The 25,044-nt window shown below is 38.0% G+C and overlaps 1 protein-coding gene across 1 annotated transcript in view; it reads right to left on the bottom strand.

The window, feature by feature from the left end:
- Window positions 1–23,700, bottom strand: part of LOC150087557 (mitochondrial enolase superfamily member 1-like) — a 94,596-nt gene extending 70,896 nt beyond the window's left edge. The window contains exon 1 of the mRNA XM_090372122.1: window positions 23,515–23,700. Within this exon, the coding sequence (XP_090228248.1) occupies window positions 23,515–23,610 (96 nt within the window). The 5' untranslated portion in view covers window positions 23,611–23,700. The remainder of the gene's footprint in view (window positions 1–23,514) is intronic.
- Window positions 23,701–25,044: the final 1,344 nt, after the last annotated feature.

The raw sequence follows: 25,044 nt of genomic DNA, 5'->3' as shown, positions 1-25,044 counted from the left end.
GCCAAGCCCATACTCACCAGATGTGAGCCCCTGGGATATTTTGTGAATATTCAAAGATCAGCTTGATAGGTACATGAGAAGGGAAACACATAAGTACTGTAGTTTATTTTATTTTATTTTTATATATTTTAATTTATTTTTATTGTTTATTTTTGGCTGCTGCAGGAAAAGCCTGTAGCTTCCTTGCACTGTATGTTTAATACTAAATTTTCCACAGGGTTTTTGTTTCCTTCAGAGTTTGGAATGGATCACAGCATGGCAAAAGCCTATTCCAGTTCATCACAAACAGTAATGTCATGTACACAGTTGATTATTAAAAACAGGATATTTCATTAATAAGCATTCTGTTTCATAATATTTTCTATTTCTGTTCTCCATAGTTTCCCTTCAGTTCTGTTCACTTTGTGACCAACAGATTTGGCTATAAGGTAGTTGGGTAAAATAATTTTTTTGAATAACACTTGTTACTTAGAAATATTGTTTCTATTATCCAATATAGTGTCACCAAGTGCCCCATTTGTAATTATTTTTTGCCTTTTATCTAAAAAAAAAAGTGTGGAAATGGTGCACAAAATCCATCCCATTCCCACTTTTGTAACTTTTTTTTTTCATGTTCCCTCTTGCATTTTAATTATTTATTTATTATTGTTTTTGCACAAAATCTTGTACTTTTCTTTTCTATGTTGACTAAAGTTTTTTGTAACTAGGGAGTGTCAAACACAGAAGTGCTCACTATTATTATCATCAATTAACCATATGGTGCAAGGAAGCCTGAGGCCTTTGCTGCACCAACCAAAAAAAAAAAAAAAAATTCTAAGTTACCCTAAGAGAGAGAGAGAGAATGAGAGAGAAGTAGAAGGGAATCACCAAGGAAGAGAAGAATGATGATATCCAGTTCAGGACCCTGGGTGTGCCAAGCCCATACTCACCAGATGTGAGCCCCTTGGTTTATGGGCTACAACAATGTCTCTCAAGCAGAGGCAGTCCCATAAGGTAGGTACTAAAGGGACCATAGCTCCTCCTCATGATCAAAACAATGTTTTTTTTTTACTGTTATATGATTCATGTAACACTGCTTTAGTTCTCCTTTAATTTAAAAAATCATGGACTATCCCTGCTTTCAGATCGTCAATATGAAAGAACCCCTGCAAAAAAACAGTGGGGCAGAGAGCAGTTGCTATTGCCCAACCCAAATTAAAATGAAAATGATGAGAAAAAATACAAATAAATTAGATGTCATTATATTGATTCTCTTACATGTAGGCAGGCTATAGACTATAAAGTGTTTAAGGGCAAAGGCGTCATGCTGAAGTTATACTTCATAACTGGGTTGTCACTATTGCAACACAAGGGTACCTGCCCACCCACCGAAGAGAAGCCAACAAGCTTTGAAATGGTGCCGTCTGGGTGGTGGTATCCGCCGAGAATAAATAACAAGTCTTCTCCACTGGTGAAGTGTTATTTATTCGAAGTAGTACAATACCATGGCAACTCATTGTGAAGGCATTCACAATATGGGATATAACCAAAACGATACCAATGTAATTAATTAATTCAATACTTTGGTAGATAGCTATGTTAAAATGATGCATTTGCACTAACCTACATGATGTATGGCAGGTATATTAATTATAATTCACTTCTGTAGATTTCCGAAAATTTATTAATAAATCAAATCTTTTATTTACCGCAAAAATAAATATTTTATTCAAACTTCCCTTTTTAATTTACGTTGGCCTATTTTGCAATTCTGATCTGCAGTTGGCCCTGACCGAAAGAAATACTCATATATTAAATATTATCATTTACTTCCCGTCTCACAATTACAGGATCTCATTGCTAACCCCCTTCCCCCACACTCACACCCAGTTTTATCCCTGTTATTTTATTCACACCCAGTTTTATCCCTGTTATTTTATTTATTTATTTATTATTATTTTTTTTGTATTCGGGAGGTGATTTTCATGTTGTAGGGGTATGTGTAACATATTTTCAGGTAACTTTCAAATAAAAATGACATTTATGCATACGTATGTGGGTTATTAGGTTTAAAAAATAGACAGCGATACAAACCTGTTGACCCAGCGATACAACACGTGGGCGTTAAGTGCACGAGAACCGTGAACACGTGACCATCACAAGTTATTTTACAGATGCAAGTACGGTGCTCTATTTCACTTTACAGTGCAAGTACGAACGCCAACGCTTTTGATTTTACTGATGTGCGTTGTAAACAGCAAACATTATTTCTTTACGATTTTGGTAAAAATACTTTTAATCCGAAAACATATCCAATCTTGTATTATATCTTGCTTATAAAACCGAATGTTACAGATATAAAAGATTACTTTTGTTTCATAGTGACTTAGTTACAACAGTGTCAATGATTAATTCCGTTTATATTCCAGCATGAAACCCCCCTCTCGCCCCCGGGTCACTTGTGTATGGACTTGGCACATCCAGGGTTCTGAGCTGTATATCATCATTCTTCTCTTTCTTGATATATAAAAAAATATTATGGAGGTCCTAAAGTCTCGAAACTTTATTAGACACGTTAGACAAACAACTTGTGTAGTCGAGACCCACTAATTTTCGTAAAAATCGAACAAATGCTAATTTATTGTGATTTTTCCTTGTAGTGGATCTGTGTTCTCATTTCGATTTTAAAATCAACTTTGTGATTTTTTTTACCAAATAGGATGGTATAGGCTATGTTTGGAATATTAAATTTTAGAAATATCATATTTTAAGGCATAAAAATTTCTTCTGAGATTTTTTTCAGGAACGGTTGCATCCGAGTGAGATGTAAATTTGAATGGTATTGAAATCGCATATATCTAGTAGGAGGACGAAGAAATAAAAGCAAGCTTTTGTCCTAAATCCATGCATGGGGAGTAATTATAAGTAAGAAGGGAGATGATGTACTGAAGCCTGATGGGGGCTTTTCGTGCCATCTTCAAAGGAGGCTTGTATTTTTATTTGCGCGAATTTTGGAATAATTTGTGAACGTATGAATTTTTTTTTTTTTAAGAAATCAATATGCTTTTTTTGTTGGAAATATCTTATTATTAACGTTACTTTATATAAGTTGAAAATTTTCACGTAATGGGGTTCCACGCCTTTGAAATAGAGCAATGGATTATTCACTGAACCATTTGTCCGACACACCAAAATATGTCAGACAAATCCTTCAGTGAATAATCCATTGTCTTCCAGCTTCTCTTTCTTGGTGGTTCCTTTCTACTTCTGTACTTCTGACTCTCAGGGTAACTCAGATTTTTTTTTTTTTTTTTTTTGCTGGTGCAGCAAAAGCCTCAGGCTTCCTTGCTAATAATAATAATTACCAGATTGGAGAGTTTACAACTAATGAAGAATACAATCATCATTCTTCTCTTTCTTGGTGATTCCCTTCCACTTTCTCTCTCTCTCTCTCTCTCTCTCTCTCTCTCTCTCTCTCAGGGTAATTCAGAATTTTTTTTTGGCTGGTGCAGCATAAGCCTCAGGCTTCCTTGCACCATGTGGCTAATAATAATAATAACAATGTGCTGGGCCCATGTTCTTTTTTTTTCAATATTGATCAATGATGGCTTAATATCTAAGACAAATTCTGGGAAGGTACGGATAGGTGAACTTTGTAGGGTTTTTTTTTTTTTTTTTTTTTTTTTTTTGGCTAATGCTATACAGGGTGCAGAGAAACTCTACCGACAAACTTGAAACAGTGATAGATGGTATTAAAAGAAACATTTTTTGTCAAGTAAACATAGTTCGTAAATGAGTCGTTATAGCAGCAGAAGCTATTAAAGGGTTGTAAAAATCAGAACAACACATTCAGTAATTTAATGTCGTTTAATGCATACAAACCATTTGCTGTTGCACACAAAATAGAAAAAACAATTCATAAGAAGTGCTCGAACTTCTTATGACCGTGATATGTTCAATGCATAACTCATACCGACGCATCATTGAATGTTTTAGGCGTTGGAATGTCTAGGATTGTCTTGTCTCGTAACTAGGATTGTGTTGTATCTCTGCACTTGCTGCAACAATCCGTGCTATAAGTTCCTCCACCCTGTCAACTAGCGTTTCATACACAAGAATCTTCATGTATCCCCAAAAGAAAAAGTCCAAACAAGTCAGATCAGGCGACCTTGCTGGCCAGGCTACAGGTCCACCTCGACCAATTCATCTGTCTGGAAAGGTTGTATGTAAGTGTGTGCGCACACGTCTGTCAAAATATGGTGGTGCGCCATCATGTTGGAACCACGGCTCTTGTGCTGGTTAGGAGTATTAGTGAAGATCTGCAAAAACTGTTCCTAAAACCGAGGTGTCCTAGCAGTGCGTCGACATCCAGTATCATGCATATTCACGCCGAAAGAGCCACTGTCCACAATCTTTGTTGTATCGCAGGAAATGTTGTGTGGTGAGGCAATCTTCTATCTGGAAAGCGTTCTTGATAAATCCTGCGAGCCTCTCTTCCGTTTCCATTTGCTGCGCCGTACATTAAATGGATATCCGCCATTTCTGCAACAGTGAAACGCTATATATCTGTACCCGTACTGATCGCAATATGACATTACACTTTTATGCTAGTAGCGGCAGTTACGCACCACTCCGAGGACCTCTCAACGCATGCCTACATTAATGTTGATGGTAGTCGTACGTTCGAGCACTATGTAATGGATTGTTTTTTTCTATTTTGTGTGCAACGGCAAATGATTTGTAAGCATTAAATGACATTAAATTACTGGATGTGTTGTTCTGATTTTTACAACCCTTTAAGAGCTTCTGCTGCTATAACGACTCGTTTACGACCTATGTTTACTTTACAAAAAATGTTTCGCTTGGTACCCTCTATCACCTATCCGAGTTTGTCGGTAGAGTTTCTCTGCACCATGTATAAGCTTGCTTTCTTGCATCATTTGCCATTACTTGCATCTTGTCTAACTCAGTCTTGTCTTATATCTCGCAAAAAGGATTCTTCTGCTCCTATGCTTATCTTTAGTGACACTCCGATTTCTAGGCAAAATGATATATTTCTTTTGGGGATTTCTAATCTCTCTTCTAAAAAACTTGGTTTTCTCTTTCTCTCTCGGCGTTACTTTTCTTCCAAACAGCTGCTCACTCTGTATAAATCGCAAATCCGCCCTGCCATGGAATATTGTTCCCACATCTGGGGTGGTGCCCCAAAAACCTCTCTCAGGCTTCTTGATTCCATTCAGAAGAGGGCAGTTAGGTTAATTAATGATTCATCTCTAACAGAGTCTCTCCACTCGCTTTCTCATAGACGTACTGTTTCTGCTGCATGCCTCTTCTACAGATACTTCCATGGGCACTGTTCTTCTGAATTGGCTTCTATAATTCCCAATCTCTCTTTCAAAACAGTCCGAACACGTGCCGCCACCAGCCAACATCCATTTACTGTCCAACTTCAAACTCACACAACCAACTTTTCATCTTCCTTGTTTATTCATTCAACTGCCGTTTTCTGGAACAACCTTCCTTCATACGCATTTCCTGAAAATTACAGTCTACAGAAGTTCAAGTCCAATGTCAACAAATATCTTCTTTCATCTTCTCAACCTCCAACCCAAGCACAGTACTAAGTACTATAGGTTCTAATACCTCTCGTGTTTGGGGTTCACATAAAAAAAAAAAAAAAAACTTCCATCTTGCATCATCAACCATTAACCATATTTTGCAGCCACGCAAACTTGAACTATGATCACCACATATGCTACTGCACCTTCAGTTTCGCCACTCGGCTAACATCTAAAAAAACACTGAAGAAATGCGTATGCGACATATAATATTCATATGCCGCTATTGTATTGAAAAATAATATAAAAAGACTGTTTGGTAAACATTTCAGTTTTGTCCATAACATGTTGGACATACAACTTGTGTAGTCTATACCCGTTAATACTGTATTCGTAAAATCGGACCTATGGTGCACAAAATCAATCCTGTTCCCACGTTTGGATTTTTTTTTTTTTTTTTTCCACATCCTCTCTTGGAACCTTTCCTTTTTTTCATGTTCCCCTCTCGCATTTTAATTATTTACATACAACAAAACATATTTAACCCAAGCACGGTACTAAGCACTATAAGTTCTAATACCTCTCGTGTTTGGGGTTCACATAAAAAAAAAATACCCCCCCCCCCCATCCAGGACATCTACTAACGGAGAAGGGTAGTCGCGCACCCGGATTTCCGAGTGGAAACTTTCATTTTCTCTCTCTCCAAAAAAAAAAAAACTTAAGCTGTTCTAAATCTCTAAATTTTCAAATTCCCAAAATATTAGTGAAATACGAGGGGGCGTGAATTTTCCTTCTATCCTTCTTTTCCTTTCGCTTACTCAAACACCCCCCCACGCTCTTGAAATATTATTATTAGCCATATGGTGCAAGGAAGACTGAGGCTTATGCTGCACCACCAAAAAAAATAAATAAATAATTTCCCATATTACCCTGAGAGAGAGAGAGAGAGAGAGAGTGTGTGTGTGTGTCAGAAGTAGAAGGGAATCGCCAAGAAGGCAAGAAAGAGAAGAATGATGATATCCAGGTCAGGACCCTAGGTTTGCCAAGCCTATACTCACCAGATGTGAGCCCCCCCCTGAGTGCCCGGGCTATAAAAACGGCCTTCGACCGGTCTGATTTTACGAATATTAGAGGAGCTTGACTACACAAGTTGTCTGTCCAACATGTCTAGTATCAAGTTTCGAGACTATAGGATTCCCATGATGATTTTTACACGGTGTTTTGTCCCAAACAGGACACTTCAGAACGTCTAGTTATTTAACCTTAAATACCAATAGTATAAATAATAACAACTTATGACCAGCTGCATTTATGGTAGTTGGTATAATCCATGAATTATATTTTGATTACTCTGCCTCCTTTAATTATCACCATTTACCAATTTACCAGTTACAAATTTTGTCCTTCCCCACTAGAGCTGTACGCGAATGGTTTCCTTCTGTACAATTCACCACAGAGTAGTAACATATCTTACTTCTCTGTGCCCTTCACATACCAAACCATGAATCTGTCTCGTTCAGACTCTTTGGTCCCGCCCCATGACGTTGGAGCTGCGTCACTTTGGTTAGTCCAAAGGCCAACCAAATAAGTAGTGAACATTATCATTGCTGCTTTTGTTAAGTATTCATTATTTTCAAAAATTCAATGTAATGTTATCTTTTATTCATAAATCAGAGGGAAAATAGTGTAACATAGTTCTGAAGGCCCACGATGGTACATCCCGTGCCTATCGAAAGGTATGAGCTATAGAGGAATGGGAAATATCCCCATACGCCCACGTTTAAAAATCGGGAAAGATAAATGGACCTTTATTGTGGAACTTTAAATAAGATTGCTTCATTTTTATTTTTTATTTTTTTTTAGAAATTGCTGGATATATTTTTAGATATATTATTAGAAATTTTAAATATATTTTTACCCTAAAATTTCGGCACACATTAAGTATTATATTTCATGGCTATTCAAACAAGGTATATTACGCAATAATCAAAATATATGGCATAAATAAAACACAATTAAAATTGCATTAAAACAGATTTATTTACTCAAAATCCAATAATTATTAAAGACTTAAAGTAAAATATGCTGATATGGTAAAACTGTTTTTATCATTTGGGGTAAATTATTTATGATTGCATTGCTGAGTGGTAGTGGTTCTCGTAGTGCTCAGTGAAGTTTATTCTTCTATTTCAGATAATCAGCTTTTAGATAATCTCCAAACAATAATGTTTATAAGGTTCCTTTTAATGATAAAAGATAACTTTAAATTGATTTATAAACGTGAAGAACTCAAAGTGACAAAGCCAACTCGCAAAGAAAATTTAATTTAATGCTTTGTAATGATGAATGCATCCATGGTTTTCTTTTTTCACAGAAGCAAAGGACTTTCCAAAAAAAGTCACAAGATTTCAACTGACATTGGGAAATAAGTGCAACTCCGTGTCATGCAAAATTTTCTAGAAAAGTGGCATGTGACATTGCTTGCCATTTCCAGCGACTGGTCATATTGCGAGAAAAGTGGCCTTTTAATGAAACACATCTGGGTCATGACTCCACAAAAATAGTCCTTAATGTTGTGAATTCTATAATTCTAAATCGCTATAAGTAGTCTTTATATGCCCTCAGTGAGAGCATAATGGTTTCGTCACTTCTTATTTACAGATGTCTGGGTTCGAATTCTGTCGGAGGCTAGTAGAGGGTTTTTCAATCAGGCTGTAGTTAGCCAATCAAAGCTGAAGGAGTAGAGATTTCAGCCCGCGCGACATAAATCGGCCCGTGACACAACAAGCTTAGGTAGACATTACACACAACGAATAACTTCTTTAGATACTGCATCCTTCTTATCTATCTACACGCTTTTTCCCCGTTCCCTCGCCTAGTCCTTGTGTAGCACAGTTAGTAGACTCGCCGTCCTTCCCACACTGGATGGGAAAGACCTGAATTTGAGTCCCGTCGATGACTTGGGGAAGTTTTATGGGCCTTTTTCAAACGTGGCTGTTAGTCGGTCTCAGGAGAGGGTAGCAAGAGTTTTTTTTTTTTCCCGGAAACTTTGGTTTTTCGTCCAGCAAATAGAAAATAAACCTCAGGATACATGCAATTTATAGACATATTATATACAGCACCATATGGCCTTAGTCGCTGATGCTCCTAAAACTGTACAACAACTCTCTCCATATCCCCCCCCCCCTTTTTTTTTTCTCTCTCCCTTTCTCGCCTTGTACTTGAGTTGAGATTTGCGGGTGTCCGGGTTGGGGCTCCTGGGCCCTATGGGACTTACTTTTATTTATTTTTTTTATCATTTTTTAAATGTCTAATATCACGACGTAAATAATAATAACAATAATAGTAATAGTCATACAGTGCAAGAAAGCCAGAGGCTTTTGCTGCAATGGCCGAGAAAAAAAAAAAAGAGTAGATAAGAAAATACCAATTATTTGCGTCCCTCCTCATATAGGTGAAGGCAACCTGTTCCAGAGATCAACTCTGACTAAAAGAAACTCTGACTAAAAGATCAACTCTGACTAAAAGAAAACTTCCTAAAATCTAGGCTAAACCTCTTCCTTTGTAATTTGAATTTATGCCCACGAATTCTGGAATTCTCTATAACACTGAAAATTCCGCCTTCTTTCATTTTACTAACCCCTCTCAGAGCCTTATAAACCTCAATCAGGTCCCCTCTGTGGTACCTAGTTGCCAAGCTCTGTAGCCCACATATTCGGAGTCTTTCTTCATATGGTCTCCCATTTGCCGATCTCACCATTCGAGTTGCCCGTCTTTGAACCCTTTAAAGAAGCTGAATGTCTTTTTTCAGATGAGATCTCCATATTTCAAGTGTGGTCTAACAATACAATTGCCTTATACAGTGGGACTATGACCTCCATATCTCTACATGATAACGTTCGATAAATCATCAATAGATTACCATGGGCTTTCCTGGCTGCCTGTCTACACTGTTCAGAAAGCTTCATATCTGTAGGTATTATAGCTCCCAGATCCCTTTCTTCCTCTACTGTTTTTCATTCAACCCCAGAAGGTGTGTAATTTATGTTGAGGTTACTGTTCCCCAAGTGTAAGACCTTGCATTGTGTTGCATTAAAACACAATTGCCACTATTCAGACCATTCTTGCAGTTCAGGTCATCATGAAGGAGCGCTGCTTGGTACTGATCATTAACTACTTTACCAATCTTTAAGACATCCGCAAATTTTGACATCAAACCTTCTATCCCATCGTCTATGTCATTTTTGAAAATCATAAACAGGGATCCAAGAACCGATGCTTGAGGAACCCCACTTCTGGCTTTACAGCGGTTCGAAGAATATCTATTAATCACAACCCTCCCCTTCTGCCCTGCAGCCACCCAGCAACCCATCTTCGAATTTTTCCAGTAATTCCAACATGTTCCAGATTATAGAACATCCTTTCATGAGGGAATGAGCCTTGCTAAAACCCAAATAAACTATGTCGGTCTGTAGTTTACCAAGTTCGCACATAGAACTGCCTGTATGTACTGGTGATACGTTGGCACTTCCCCAATCCAAAGATACCCTCATAATTAACTTTAATAGTACAATACACTCCCTGACGGCCGTCCTCAAAATTACTGGGTATATGCCATCAACTCCAGGAGCCTTACTTGCCTTTATGCTCGAAAGATTTTCTAATAAAATAATGATAAAGAGAATATAATTTTCTAAACTAATAATGGTAAACAGAAAGTCGCGTCTTCAGTTATCGTTAGAACTGAGTGTGAATATTTGTTGTGACATTCCTTGAGAAGTAACAGCAAGCATCATTTCTTGTATAGCTGTGATAACTGCTCTTTTGACTGGATATGGTGCATGAATATGATTAGACAAACGACCAATTACTTCTTTTCGTAAACTTTAGCTTTACACACTGCTTTATAGTTTATATAATACTTCATATAACGCTTTGTAAAATTGATGAATACATCCATGGTTTTCTTTTCTTTTTCTGTTTATTTTTTTCATTCATTGATTTTTCTTTTATTATTAACAAACCTTTCAAAAATAGGCATTCTTTCTCTTTATTAGATCTCTCGAACTCCCATGTTTTAAAATGGAAACTGAACTGCTTAAAAGTTTGAGTCACAAACCACTTACTGTAAGAAAGAATAATGCCATCGGATCTACAGAGTGGAATGTTTCATTAACAGATTGATTTAGACAACTTATAAGCAAATTGCAAATCGCAGCATTATCCCTAGCATTCTCCAATGCTAATGCTGTATCTTCAATTTGTAAAATAGTAAAGTTTAAACCATTTTTTATTTAAAATATTAAAATTAATTCATCTGTCGGTATCCATCCTATGTCTGTAAATTGCGTGCGTTCTCTGGTCGACTTGCCAGTTTTGCTGAACAAAGATCAGAGTTTCTGTGGCAGGAATCTTGCTAACTACTCCTGAGACCAACTAATTCAGCTACGAGATGAAAAAAGGCCATGAAAGTTTTTCGCATCATTGGTGGGATTAGAACCCGGGGACTTTTACACCTGTTGTTGGAGAACGATGATGATACAGCTGTGCTACGGCGAAGACACCATATTATGGGCGTATTCACATATCAACATATGCAGATCACGAAATACACTGCTCGACAAAATTAAAAGAACACGTAGAAAACGTGGTGTAACTCATGCAGTTTGAGATAAAGCGGAACAAAATTTGGTATGGTGGTGTACCATAGAATAACGATGAAATGAGCAGACAGCGAGAAACTTCGGACAGGTATAAGAGACATTTATAGAGGTTGTATAGGAATTACCAAAAAAAAAGTCATATACAAGGTGCTAGAAAATGTGGTCACATGACATGACATCACATTCTGTGGCAACAAATTCCATTCTTCAACAGCGCAGATCTTAGTTCACCAAGTGACCGAGTAGGTTGCTGTCGGCGTGCAATGCAACGTCCAAGGGCGTCCCACGCATGCTCGATCGGATTTAAATATGGTGATAGTGCTGGCTGGCTATGGCAGTCGTTGGATATCTTCAGTTTAAAGATACTCCTCCGCCACTTGAGCTCTATGTGCAGTGGCGTTGTCGTGCATAAAATTAAAATCTGGGCCAACCTGGTCCCCAAAATGTCGCACATAAGGTTCAGGATCTGTTCTCGGTAACTGTGCGCAGTTAGCATTAGCATTAGCATTAGTAGAGGCGTTTAATGCAAGAAAGCAAGCTTATGCAGCATCAGCCAAAAAAAAAAAAAAAAAAAAAAACCAGTTCCACTTCACCCCTCTGTTCGTTCAAAATACCTGTCCAGCTGAGCCTTAAACTTATTTAGGCTATCAACTTCCACGACAAGGGATGGAAGTCTGTTCTACCAACCAACCACCCGCTGGCTAAAGGCAAATTTCCACACGTCTATCCTACATCTGTCTTTCCTCAATTTGAATTTATGTCCTCTCAGGTGATTATTCTGAGCGAGAGGAAGTATCCCATCAGCATTGAGCATGCTCAAACCATTCAAGGCCTTATACACCTCTATCAGATCACCTCGCTGGTGCCTAGTCTCCAGACACTGTAATTTGCAAAACTTAAGCCTTCTTCGTAAGAGCACCCTTTTGTTCCATTCACTAATCTTGTTGCCCTTCTCTGTACCCGTTCCAGCAGCTCTACATCCTTCTTGAAATGAGGCCTCCAGACCTGTATACAGTACTCTAGGTGTGGCCTGACCATTGCCTTATACATGGGAATAATCACCTCATTATCTCTGCTAGAAAAATTCCTATATATCATTGACAATACACCATGAGCTACTCTTGCAGCCCGTCTACACTGCCCAAAGAACTTCATATCTGCCTGCACAACCACCCCCAGGTCCCTTTCATTCTCTACCACTGTCAGTGTAGTACCACAGAGTTGATACGTTGCTCTGGGGGTTGCTGTTTCCCATGTGTAGTACTTTACATTTGTCAATGTTAAACTTCATTTGCCACCTCTCAGCCCATCTGCTCAACCTTTCCAGATCCTGTTGCAGCAGCATAGTGTCAGTAGTGTCCTTGACAACCCTGCCTACCTTTGTATCATCTGCAAACTTCGACATTAAGCTTGATATACCCTCATCAATATCATTTATGAATACAGAAAACAATAATGGACCCAACACTGAGCCCTGAGGGACTCCACTAATAACATTAGTCCACGACGAGCAGTGTCCATTGATTACCACTCTCTGTCTTCTCCCCCTCAGCCACCCCTTTGTCCACCGCAGCAATTTGCCTCCAATGCCACACTGCTCTAATTTGTGCAGCAGTCTTTCATGTGCAACAGTATCAAAAGCCTTTCTAAGATCCAAGTATATAATATCAAAGTTATTCCCTGCATCCAGTTCCTTTGTGACTGCATGATAGTATCCAATCAAATTGGTCAGGCATGACTTCCCCTTAACAAGCACGGTACCCCTATCAGAACCGTGAAGACGGGTGTGGCCGTTGATCATTATTCCCCACATGAGAACACCGCCTCCACTGCACATGTCCCTTTCTCTGATGTTGGAGGGATGGTGCCGCATTCCTCGTTGTCTCCAGATGATATAACGTCTGGAATCTGTTTTAGGCTAAACGGGACTCATATTTTAATTATGAACAGTCTTCGGTGACACTGTTCACAATAAAATATTCATGAAAAACATCTTGTTCTGTTAATTTTGTCGAGCAGTGTATTTGAAGTGTTATATATTTAGTACAGAAAATTTTAACTCTGTACCACTACCTTTCATACTCAGGCCACGAACTTTTCAATCCTCCCACCTCGTATTTGAACAATAAAAGTAACATTTGTTTTTCACCAAACATTTGCCTTTGAAAAAAATAAGTACTTTCATCGTTATAAAAGACAAAAATAAACGATATAATTAAATCACTAATGAAAATAAAACAGAAAGTGTATAAACATTTTCATATTTGATATATTTAATATGTAAATGATAGGGAAATGTTTAGTTTAGTGCTGCAATATTTAAGTGTCAGGCAGTGAACCACCCCTCGTAAATATCTAAAGCCAGTAGCATCAGTGCTTTCTACTTATTTGTTTAAATATTAAAATTATATATCAAATATTAGTAAAATGGAACGCATATTAATTAATGATTTATATTTATATTTATATCCTATTGTGTCATTTTACAGCCAAAAAGAAATTAATAAAACAACACTGGGGAATTGCCAGACGTTTCTACCTGCATTGTAACCTCACCCGGAAGAAGACACGCATTTTCAAAATTTAATATTTCGTTTTTCTGTTTTTTTTTTATTATTCAGAATTAAAGAATTAGGAAGACTGAAATGCTAAGGCTATAACATGTACTATTACTGACTGAAATGTCTGTAAAAAATTGCGTATGTTCTGTGATCGATTTTTTCTTTGTTGGGACAAACTAACTCAGCTACGTTGTGAAAAAGGCCCATAAAAATTCCTCTCATCATCAACGGAACTGGAATCAGGGCTGGATTTTGGTATTCTTAGGCCCTAGGCACTTGACGAAATGTGCTAAAAAGGAAAGGGAATGTTTTTCCCCCTTCTTTTGAAGGGGGGGAAAAACACTTTGACTGTGAATCACGTCAATTAACGTAACTCAAGTTTCAACTATAATAAATGGTAAGCCACCTCAATTCTTCTAGTTTCGAGAACAGTCGCTAGATAGCTTATGGTATTGAATTGAAGCTCCTAGAGCCGATTGCATACATGTTTTCTCAGCTCGTTTTTCGTTAGTCACAGTGAAAAGAGTGAACTGTTGTTTTTTTTTTTTTTTATTTTTCCCTTCCTTCGTAGCCTCTAAACAATTCGTAGGCCCTAGGCAGTGCCTATGGTGCCTAATGGGAAATTCGGCCCTGACTCGAACCCAGGTCTTTTCCACCCAGTGTGGGAAGGACGGCGATTCTACCAACTGTGCTACTCATGAGGGCAAGAATGCCTTGCAAAAAGCATTAATGCGTGGGTACGACGGTGGCAAAAGTTTGTAAAGTTCAAGGGAAAGTATTTCGAGAAGGAGAAATCCACAGAAGATTCAGATGATGACAATTAAGATAAGATCTTGTACCAGTCCGAGAATTAAACGATCGCATCTGCCAAAAAATGGGGTGCTGATCGTGCTAACCTTCTCAATCGCTAATGCTAATTAGCCATATGGTGCAAGGAAGACGAAGCTTTTGCTGCACCAGCCAAAAAAAAAAAAAAAAAAATTCTGAATTACCCCTCTGAGAGAGAGAGAGAGAGAGAGAGAGAGAGAGAGAGAGAGAGAGAGAGAGAGAGAGTCAGAAATAGAAGGGAATCCCAAGAAAGAGAAGAATAATGATATCCAGCTCAGGACCATGGGTGTGCCAAGCCCATACTCACCAGATGTGAGCCCCTGGGTGTTCACTGTGCAATATCACATCAAAACAGAGTTGTTTAAATCTACTGATCGTGAATTTTGTATTCAATTTCGATGTCGTAAGTCACTATCAAATTAATAAAATTAAAATACGCTGTAATCATATTAAATCCGAAGCCATAAAAATGCGAATTTAGCACAGGTCGTGAAAAGCTTGATAGTAAGTCCATAAAAGGTCACTGTGGAGGCTTGTGCAACAGAAGGAAATCGTATGGCAGTTCTCATGCAGAGGTGAGGATATTAAAACCGTTTCTATATAAGGTACATGTGATGCAGCAACTTTTACCACCAGATGACAAAACTGTAGATCGTTATTGGATAAAATGGATGAATATTCTCAGACTTACATTGCATTTTCTTTTCCAATGAAGCCTTGGATGTATAAACTCTGAGAATGCTTGTCTATGATGTGAAGTATAGAAAATCTCCATGCAGCACATGAAACTCCTCTAAATCCTGCAAAGGTTGGATTGTGGTGTTCAATAACTTAACTTTTTCACTGACACGGTAACCTTTCAGTAGTACACACACTGACCAAACAAATACAGTGTGCGAAACTTTCTATCAGTATTGAATAGGACCGTCTTTCCTTCCAATAGCAGGAAGTGTGCGGCGTCTTGGATTCTGTAAGGTGTTCTAGTGCATTTAGGTCTAATTAAGCAGTTCTTCCAGCAAAATATCGCCTAGCTGCGAAAAAGTTGAAGGAAGAGGACTTCGTTACTGAATAGCTCTCTCCAGCATGTCCCACACATTCTCAATAGGATTGAGATCTAGTGAATGGGGGAAGGGGGGGGGGTGCAGGGAAGATGGTGAAAATCCGTTTTTTGTTCTCCAAACCATTCTCGTACGATGGATAAAAGTGTAACATTGCAGGGTGCAGAAGATCTGATACAAAATTTAGGTAATCCCTGGATGATTCATCCTTCCACCCATATCAGCGGACCCAGTCCATACCAACAAAACATTCCCTATACCATGATACCATGACCCAGATGCTTAGGTTGTCTTAACAAGGCAAGCAGGGTTCATTTCTTCATGAGATTCTGTCACCCTCTCTGCCTACCATCAGTGCAAAACTAAGTGTATCGTGATTCGTCTGACCATATGACTTTCTTCCATTGTTCCCCTGTCCAATCACGACGTTCTTGGTACCCCTGCAAGCGGATTTTTCTGTTTTACTCTGAAAAAGTGGCTTCCGAATAGGCAAGCAACTGCCAATACCCCATTTCTTCAATTCCTTGGTTGAATTTAGATATTATTTGCTGCACACTGGGTGTCCTCTTTTTCCCGTAGTTCTCCTAAAAGTACGATGTATTCGTCCCTGAAGTATTATATTTTGCCACATTTTCGCCTTTCAGATGAGACGGAACCACTTTCTTTCTAGTCATTAAAAACCTTTAAGATGGATGTTTTTGAGAAACCAGTTGTCTTCCGTTTCTTGAATTGATAAACCGTTTCCTGCTAAACGTACACCCACGATAATACCTTTTTCAAAGTCTGATAGATCATGCGTTTTTTTCCCATCCTGGCTACAGATAACGAACAGCCTGTGCAGTGTTTATATGCAACGAGGCATCATCACTCACATCATAATTCTATTTGCATTTTTTTCTCTGTGACTGTCATAATACAAAGGGTCGGATTTTTTTTTTTTTTTTTGGTCAGAGTGTGTTAACACAGCATTGACACACCCCACCGAGGAGATTGTTGAACGCGTGATTTCAGCAAGACAATTTGGCAACAAGGCACACCTCATGTACATCGACGGTCGAGCTGCCCCTGTTTTTCAGATATTGCATAATTTGAAAAGGAACATGACCTCCACGCTTTCATATTTGACGCATAAGTACAGTGTCAAATATTTGGGAAGGGGCTGTCAACGACTCACTACAATAATAATCCACATATTCTGGAAGAATTGAAAGGTAACACATCCAACATCACTCCAAACATGCTGCAGGCAGTGTTTTCGAATATGTTTCGTCATGCTCAGTTATGTTGTGATCACGCTGGTGCCATTTTCAACATTTAACTTAATAGCATCAAAGAATAAGTAATACTTGTTTCATACTAATTTCAATCTCTAGTACTCTTTTGCTTGAAGTTATTTGTAGTAAATTGGTTCTCATTTAAAATGATCTATATAATAATAATAAAATTACACGATTGGTTTTAATTTTATGTAGGAGCTATTATTCTTGAAATTATAGTTTAAAATGTGAGGGAAAATACTGATTAAGTCACGTGAAATTAAATTTCAGTGGGCCTTATTGTGCTTAATACAAAGTTTCAATCTTTATTGAGCTTTAATCAGATCGCGTGTGGACTATGGTTCTCCAGTCTATGACTCTCCCAGGAAGAGTGCTCTAGCATGGCTTGAACCTATCCAGCACAACGCTCTCAGAATTGCGTTAGGAGCCTTTAGAACTTGCCCAGCTCAAAGCTTATACTGTATATAGAAGCTCAAGAACCACCATTACATCTCAGAAGGAACATTTTATTACTAAACTATGCATTCAAAATTTGGAGCCTGCCAACTCGTCCTATTTGGCCATATCTCTTCCAGCCTCAACAAACTGCTCAATATAAAAATAAGTTGCATTTCAATAAACCTGCAGGCATTAGAATCCATGAGATCACTTCAGCCTGGAACCTACATATTGAAAAAAATCTATCAAGATTTGCTCCTACCTAACCCTCCGTGGGGTACAGTTATGGTTAAACGTGATAGTTATTTCAGTCAGTGAGGTAAGCATTCTCTGGCAAGCTTAAAAATAAGACAACTGCATGCTATTCACACCCAAAGTTATGCTGAGTATAATCAGATACACACTGATGGTTCGAAATCAGAAAAGACAGTAGGTGCTGCGGCAGTCTAACCTGCTTTCACTGTTTCTGCTTCTCTGCCAACAGAGTTCAGCAATTTTTCTGCAGAACTTTTTGGCATCCCTAGCTCTTAATCATCAAGATTCTCAAACCAATGCACAGTGCCGATTCTTTAAGCTATCTCAAATCAATGCAGAATGAAACATACAATTACCAATTCCTGCTGAAAGAAATCAGATGCAAACTGACCCAGCTACAAGACAAAACAACACACACTGGTGTTCTACTGGATCCCAGCTCATTGGGACTACTCGAAAATGAAAGTCAGACCAGACAGCAAAAAACATCCAATAAATTCAAATGTAAATGATATGAAGATTCCTGTGCAAGACTACAAAACCTGCTACCCCGAATGGAAAAATATATGGCAAGAACGTAGCAACAATAAACTTATAGAAAGTAAGACCCAGTCGTCCTTCTGGACTTCCAGAACCAGGAAGTAAGAAAACAAGAAGTTATTATTGCAAGAGCACGCATTGGACACGCTCATATAACTCATTTTTACCTCTTAAAAAGCGAAAGTCCTGCACGATGTACTCACTGCCGTAATGTTCCCTCAGAAAAACATATTTTACTTGATTGCTTCTATTATCAGCAGGAATGACTAGAATCATTCCTATCTCACAGAAGTTTACAGGAGCCTATAACAATGAACATCTTGGGAAATGAAGCAACCCTATCTGAATTTTTCTCCCTTGTGCCAAAACCTTCAATAACAACAACAACAACAACACCACTACCTTTTGCTATATATTTCTCTCTTTTTATCATAAAAGTTAAATAATATAAGAGGTTTTATATAAAAAAAATCTCTTAAATAAATTCTAGTCCTTTTCCATGTTAGAATTTTTAGCTTTTTACGAAGACAACTAAACATCAGCACGAACAAACAAACGTCTTACGAAGGAAGGGGATGAATCAGCTTGGTCCACTTAATATCGATGGTTCAACAGTTGATGATCCTGCTCAAGTAGATAACAAATTGAATGAGTTTTGTATCTACGTTTACACATGAGGAGTTATTCAGGGAGAGACTGACACAGGTGTATTAAACTATGGCAATGCGCTAAATGATTTCGTAATAACAGAGCAAAGTGGAGCAGAAATTGTTGAAGATAATTATAAGAAAGGCACCTGAGGTGGATGGGATCTATCCAGTTATATTAAAGGAGGCAGCAAAGGAAGTAAGCAAACTCTTAGCCATAATTATGAGAGTTTCCTTGGACTAGGGGGAGGTGTTCGTGGAATGGAGATGTTCAAAAATGACCCTAATTCACATAGGAGGATCCAAGGGTGACACAAGTAATTATAGACCTGTTAGTGTTTAACTTCTGTTCCAGAGAAATTAATAGAGGCACTGGTTAAAGAAGCACTGCAGGATCATCTAGACAAGACTTCAGTTATAGTTCGGACACAGCACAGGTTTGTTAAGGGGACATCTTGTCTGACAAAACTGATTGGATACTATGATGTGGTCACAAAGGAACTGGATGCAAAAAATAATTTTGATATCGTATACTTGGATCTTAGGAAAGCTTTTGATACTGTTGCGCATGGAAGACTACTGTACAAATTGGAGCAGTATGGCACTAAGGGCAAGTTGCTACAATGGATAAAAGAATAGTTGAGTGGGAGAAGACAGAGAATGGCAATCAATGGATACTGCTTTTCGTGGACTAATGTTATTAGTGGAGTCCCTCAGGGTTCAGTGTTGGGTCCATTGTTGTTTTCTGTATTCATTAATGATATTGATGAAGGTATATCAGGGTTAATGTCCAAATTTGCAGACGATACGAAGGTTGGCAGGGTTGTTAATGACACTAATGACAGTACGCTACTGCATATAGGATCTAGAAAAGTTGAGCAGATGGGCTGAGAGATGACAAATTAAGTTTAACATTGACAAATGTAAAGTACTGCATATGGGTAGCAGTAACCCCAGAGTAACGTATCAACTGTGTGGTACTTACTGCACTCAGTATGATAGAGAATGAAAAGGACCTAAGGGTAATTCAGATATAATAAGTCAGATATGAAGTTTTCTGAGTAGTACAGACGATCTGCAAGATTACCTCATGGTGTCTTGTCAATGATATACAGGAATTTTTCTAGCAGGGATAAGGAGGTGATTATCCCCTTGCATAAGGCAATGGTCAGGCCACACCTTGAGTACTGCATACAGGTCTGGAGGACTCATTTTTAGGAAAGATGTTGAGCTACTAGAATGAGTACAGATAAGGACAGAAGGGTAACAAGATTAGTGAATGGAACAAAGGGTTGTTCTTACGAAGAAAGGCTTAAGTTTTGCAAACTACAGTATCTAGAGACTAAACACCTGCTAGATGATCTGATTGAGATGTATAAGGCATTGAATGGTCTGAGCAAGCTCAATTCTGATGGTATTCTTCCTCTTGCCCAGATTAATCGTCTGAGGTGACATATTCAAATTGAAGAAAGACAGTTGTAGGATAGATGTGCGGAAATTTTCCCTTAGCCAACGGGTAGTTGATTACTGGAACAAACTTCCATCTGTCATTGTAGAAGTTGATAACTTAAATAAATTCAAGGCAGAACTAGACAAACATTTGGAGCGAATGGATGGGTGAAATGGGAACGGTTTTTTTTTTTACTTTTTCTTGGCTGATGCTGTATAAGCTTGCGTGATATGTCTTTTCTAATGCTAATGCTAAATTAAATGTTTTTATTGGCGGTGCATTCTTTGTAACCTACCAATTTCTCAGTTGGCCAACAGCTAATGCACATGCGCTCCCACACGACCACCTGCCCGAAACCAGTTATAATCCTAGTGCTGATTGAAGATATATTTAAATATTCCTCCTTAAGTAATTCAAAGTAAAACTTTTTTCCCCTAATATCCTTTTATAGATCTGCTGAAACTACCTATTTATACGAAGATGAGTTCCTCCCCCACCCAACCACCGAAAGTAAAGCCGTCACTCCTTTGAGAGACGGCTCATGTTCCTGAATTTAATTATTTCCTGCTTTCAGCCATGTCTACAACTCTCTTCCATAGGTAGCACGACCAATGCCAAAGGTCATTGCTGCTCCACGTGCTACAGCATTTGGGAAGAAGCCAAAATTCTGTCAGGTTGGCAAGGAGCCAAACATGAACAATACAGTGGCGAGTATGGAATCTTTTTCATTAATCTGAAACTAACTGCATCGACTCAGATATTTCTGGCTGGATTAACCTATTAACCAATGATTTCAATCCTCCATTCCAAACTATCTTTTAATATCTCGTACACACAAAAATATGAGGTTTATGTATATGCCTCTACGGTATATACATTTACAACTTCGTTACCGACTTGAGTTGGAGTCCCGTCGATGACGGGAGGAATTTTTATGGGACTTTTTTCAGAACGTGGCGGTCTTGGGCGAGAGTGCATGGTTTTTCCTCCCGGAAACTTAGATTTTTCGTCCAGCAAACAGAAAATCAACCACAGAATACATGCAATTTACAGACAGTACATAAGGGGCAATATGGCCTTAGTCGCTGATGCTCCTAAAACCCTACTACAACCACAACAACTGTCATGTCAGTCAGAATGAAGGATCGCTTTGAGAAGACAGACAACAATGCAATAAAAAAATGGAATTAGTTTTAGTATTAATAGTGAAAAATGATGCAAAAAAGCAAGCTTATGCAGCATCAGCAAAAAAAAACCAAAAAAAACCATAAGCATAATAATAGTCTACAGATAATAATAATAATAGCACAGATAATATGTCTAATTCTTCCTTTATTCAAATTATCCACTACTAACCCACCAGATGGAAGTTTGTTCCAAGATTCAATCACTCTCTCTGGCTGGAAACAAATTTTTGCACATGTATTCTAAAACAATCCCTTTTCAATATAAATTTACGTTCCCTTAAGCGTGTTTTCGGAGAGTGACTCCTTATGCCATTTACATTTAGCATGCTCAATCCATTTAAAGCCTTAAACACTTCAATCAGGTCTGCTCATAGGTGCTCAGTTCAAAACGCTGTAATTTGCAGAACTGAAGTATTTTGTGGTAAGATTACCCTTTAAACTAAAAGATATTTCTTGACTAAATGCCTAAGAGTATGAAGGAGTTTGTTTATGCATGGGTATTTTAATGCATCGTTTTAATCATATCTCGTATTGTGAATACCATCACAACGAGTTGCCATGGTATAGCACTACCTCGAAGAAGTAATGCTTCGCCTATGGAGAAGACTTTTGTGTCATTGAATAATCACGTTTCTCTTGTCTGCACCTGTTTCAACAGACCACACCCTGCTTAAAATGACGCTTCCCAACCTGCATGCAGTACTCAAGATGCAACCCAACATAGTCTTCATGCTGGACTAGCCTCCTTCGTTCTTTACCACTTTCGTACCACCCTAATTGGGATGTTATTCTGGGATTACTGTTGCCCCTATATGCAATACCATGCATTTATCAATGTTAAACCTCAATTGCGACTTCTCAGTCTATCTCTCCAATTTTTATATTAACTGCATTAAAGTAAAAAAGTAAAAGTAAACTGCAGCCATTATCAATCCACTGCAGGATGAAAGCCTCCTCAACGATTCATGTTGAGAGAAATGGGCCATACTCTACCAGGCTGGTCCAGTGCAGATAGGGAGATCAACCGTATTTAGCAGTCCGGGCTTGAACCCTGGTCTACTCAAAGAGCGTGTGCTACTGCAATCATGCTCATAACCACTCTAATAAAATAAATTAATTTTATTATTTAATGTTAATTATACATATTCTATGCTGGAAGTTTCGTTAGGCACATGTAGAACTCCCACGCTGTAATTATAAAGATTTATCATTGAAAATTAAAAAAATAATAAATAAAATAAAATAAAAAAACTCAACTTCCTAAATTTTCAAAATCAAATTCGCCACTCTATACAAGTACAGAGGATCCTCGACACACGTCGTTTCTCATATAGGTCGTTGATTAATTAGGGACGATAAACTCGATATACATGGTATATATTCTCAATTACATCAGTTGAACAAGAATTTTTTAGTTTGTCTGGAACGTATCTCCCACATAGTACATAAGTTCAATAGGAACTCAATGACCGATATACGTCGTTTCGTTATAAGTCGTGCTTTTTAGGAACATAACAACGAATATCGAGGACCCCTGTATAAATAAGTAAAATAAATAACATTTTGGTTTCCTACGCTTTACAAAAAAAAAAAAAAAAAATATTGACTTACCAAATTTCACAGTGACTGAATTAGCATTTGAGAAAATAAAACTTACTTTTTTTTTTTTCTTTCAAATACACGCCCATTTCTCATTTTAGTTCATCCGACCGTTGCGGAAGTAATCGTAACGGATCGATGTCGCTGCACGAGCACGTGGATGGTAGCAACAGTTGCGAACAGAACAAGGTCGAGACCTTCCGAATAAAGCGATAATTCTCTTTGGATTAACGCAGAACCAGAGCCGGATTTACATATAAGCTAAAAAAGCTACAGCTTAGGGCCTTGCATTTCAAGGGGCCTCGCTCCATCTTAAAAAATCCTTTTATTTAACATTCTAGCGGGTGAACTGTAAGAGAGAAGGGTCACAACAAGTTTAAATCCGGCCCTGCTGCAGAACGCAGATATATGCGGCAAATATTTCAGTTCTAATTAATAATTGCAAAATAAGAAAGAATAAATTTTAAAGCTAACCATTGCGTCCGATCCATCTAATTGTAGCGAAGTGGGGAAACGAATGTCCCGAACGCTCAATCCTCTGATGTGTTTCGCACTTTCCTGCTGAGTCATCACGAAGACAAACTGGGCCACACTAACGCTGGCGTTCGTTTTTTAATCGCGGTACAGCTTAATTGCCGTACCGTAATTCTGCCTGAGCGATAATGCTAACCCGCGCTGTGTGGCGAATGTTTTTAACATCCACGTGCGACCTGATAAGGCGGAACGACACCTCGCGCTCAGTTGAACGCTTCGCAGACTTTACGCCCAATAACAGCATGGAGTCAACTTAACTAGCGAAGATAAATGCACATAGATAATCTGATCGCAGTCACGCTTGGCCAGGTGTGGGAAACCCATTTTATCTAAAAAAAAAGTACACTATCAAAAAAAATAATCGGATGCATTTGTTTATAAGTAATCCTAACTTTAGCGTTACATGATCCTAGAGCTGCTACCTCATTAGCTCCGACATGTGACTGAACCTGTTTGGAGCTTGCGTGTTGCTACAGTTGGTTTATATAAAATATTTTATATCAAAATATGTATATATCGATATTACAAACTGTGGTAACTGATATGGAAAAAAAATGAAATAAAATAAAATAATACAATAATAGTGCAATAAAAAAATAAAAGCTAAAATAAATACACAAAAAAAAGGAGACAAAGTAAAATCATCATAAACCACAGCCCATACACTCTTTTCAAGAAGCCACAGCATGGACATAGTTAATGGAAGAAACGTATTTTGATAGACAAACAATTCAGTTTATGGATCGAACAGTAATTTGTTTATGTTACCGTATTTTTCGGCTTATAAGACACTTTTTTTACCTTAAAAAATCGCCCTGCGTCTTAGAAGCTAAAGGTGGCAATACAGCACATGGGCAAAACCGAGAGTTGACTACTATACGCTAGTACACTTTTCAGTAATTACCAGGCTGTTGTTGTTGTTGGAGTAACAAGTGAATTCCAGTTATACATTTAAGCCCTAATCAATAGCAGGCGCATCAAGAAGGCAAAATTATACTATTGGATTTGAGCTAAAAGAAGTAAAATATGCCAAAGAACACGAAAACAGAGCAGCAGAACAACATTTCAGACCACACCCTACTGAGAAGATGATTCATCAATGGAGGAGGCAGGAAGTTTTATTAAAAGAAGCTGATAAAACAAAGCACAACCTTTGTAAAATTCCACCTAAATAGCTAAATTTGGAAGAAAAAGTGTTGGATAATGGAACTTAGAGACGTGGGTTGCAGTGAGTACTAAAATGATAATAGTAGAGAAAGGAGCAGCTGATATTGAGATACACCACTTTAAAGGAACTGAATCTTGGTGTCATCGCTTCATGAAAATAAACCGATTAAGTTTACGCACAAGAACTAGAATAGCCCAGAAAATGCCTGCTGAGTATGAACAGAAAATATTAGATTTCCATAAATTTGTCCTCAATGCTTGCAAACGAAGCAACTATGAACTTAGCCAAATATGGATGAAATT

This window comes from Mastigoproctus giganteus, chromosome 4 (genome assembly GCF_048544385.1).
Source record: "Mastigoproctus giganteus isolate SK-2022 chromosome 4, ASM4854438v1, whole genome shotgun sequence".
NCBI classification, from domain to species: Eukaryota; Metazoa; Arthropoda; class Arachnida; order Uropygi; family Thelyphonidae; genus Mastigoproctus; species Mastigoproctus giganteus.
This window is presented reverse-complemented; position numbering and strand designations above follow the sequence as displayed.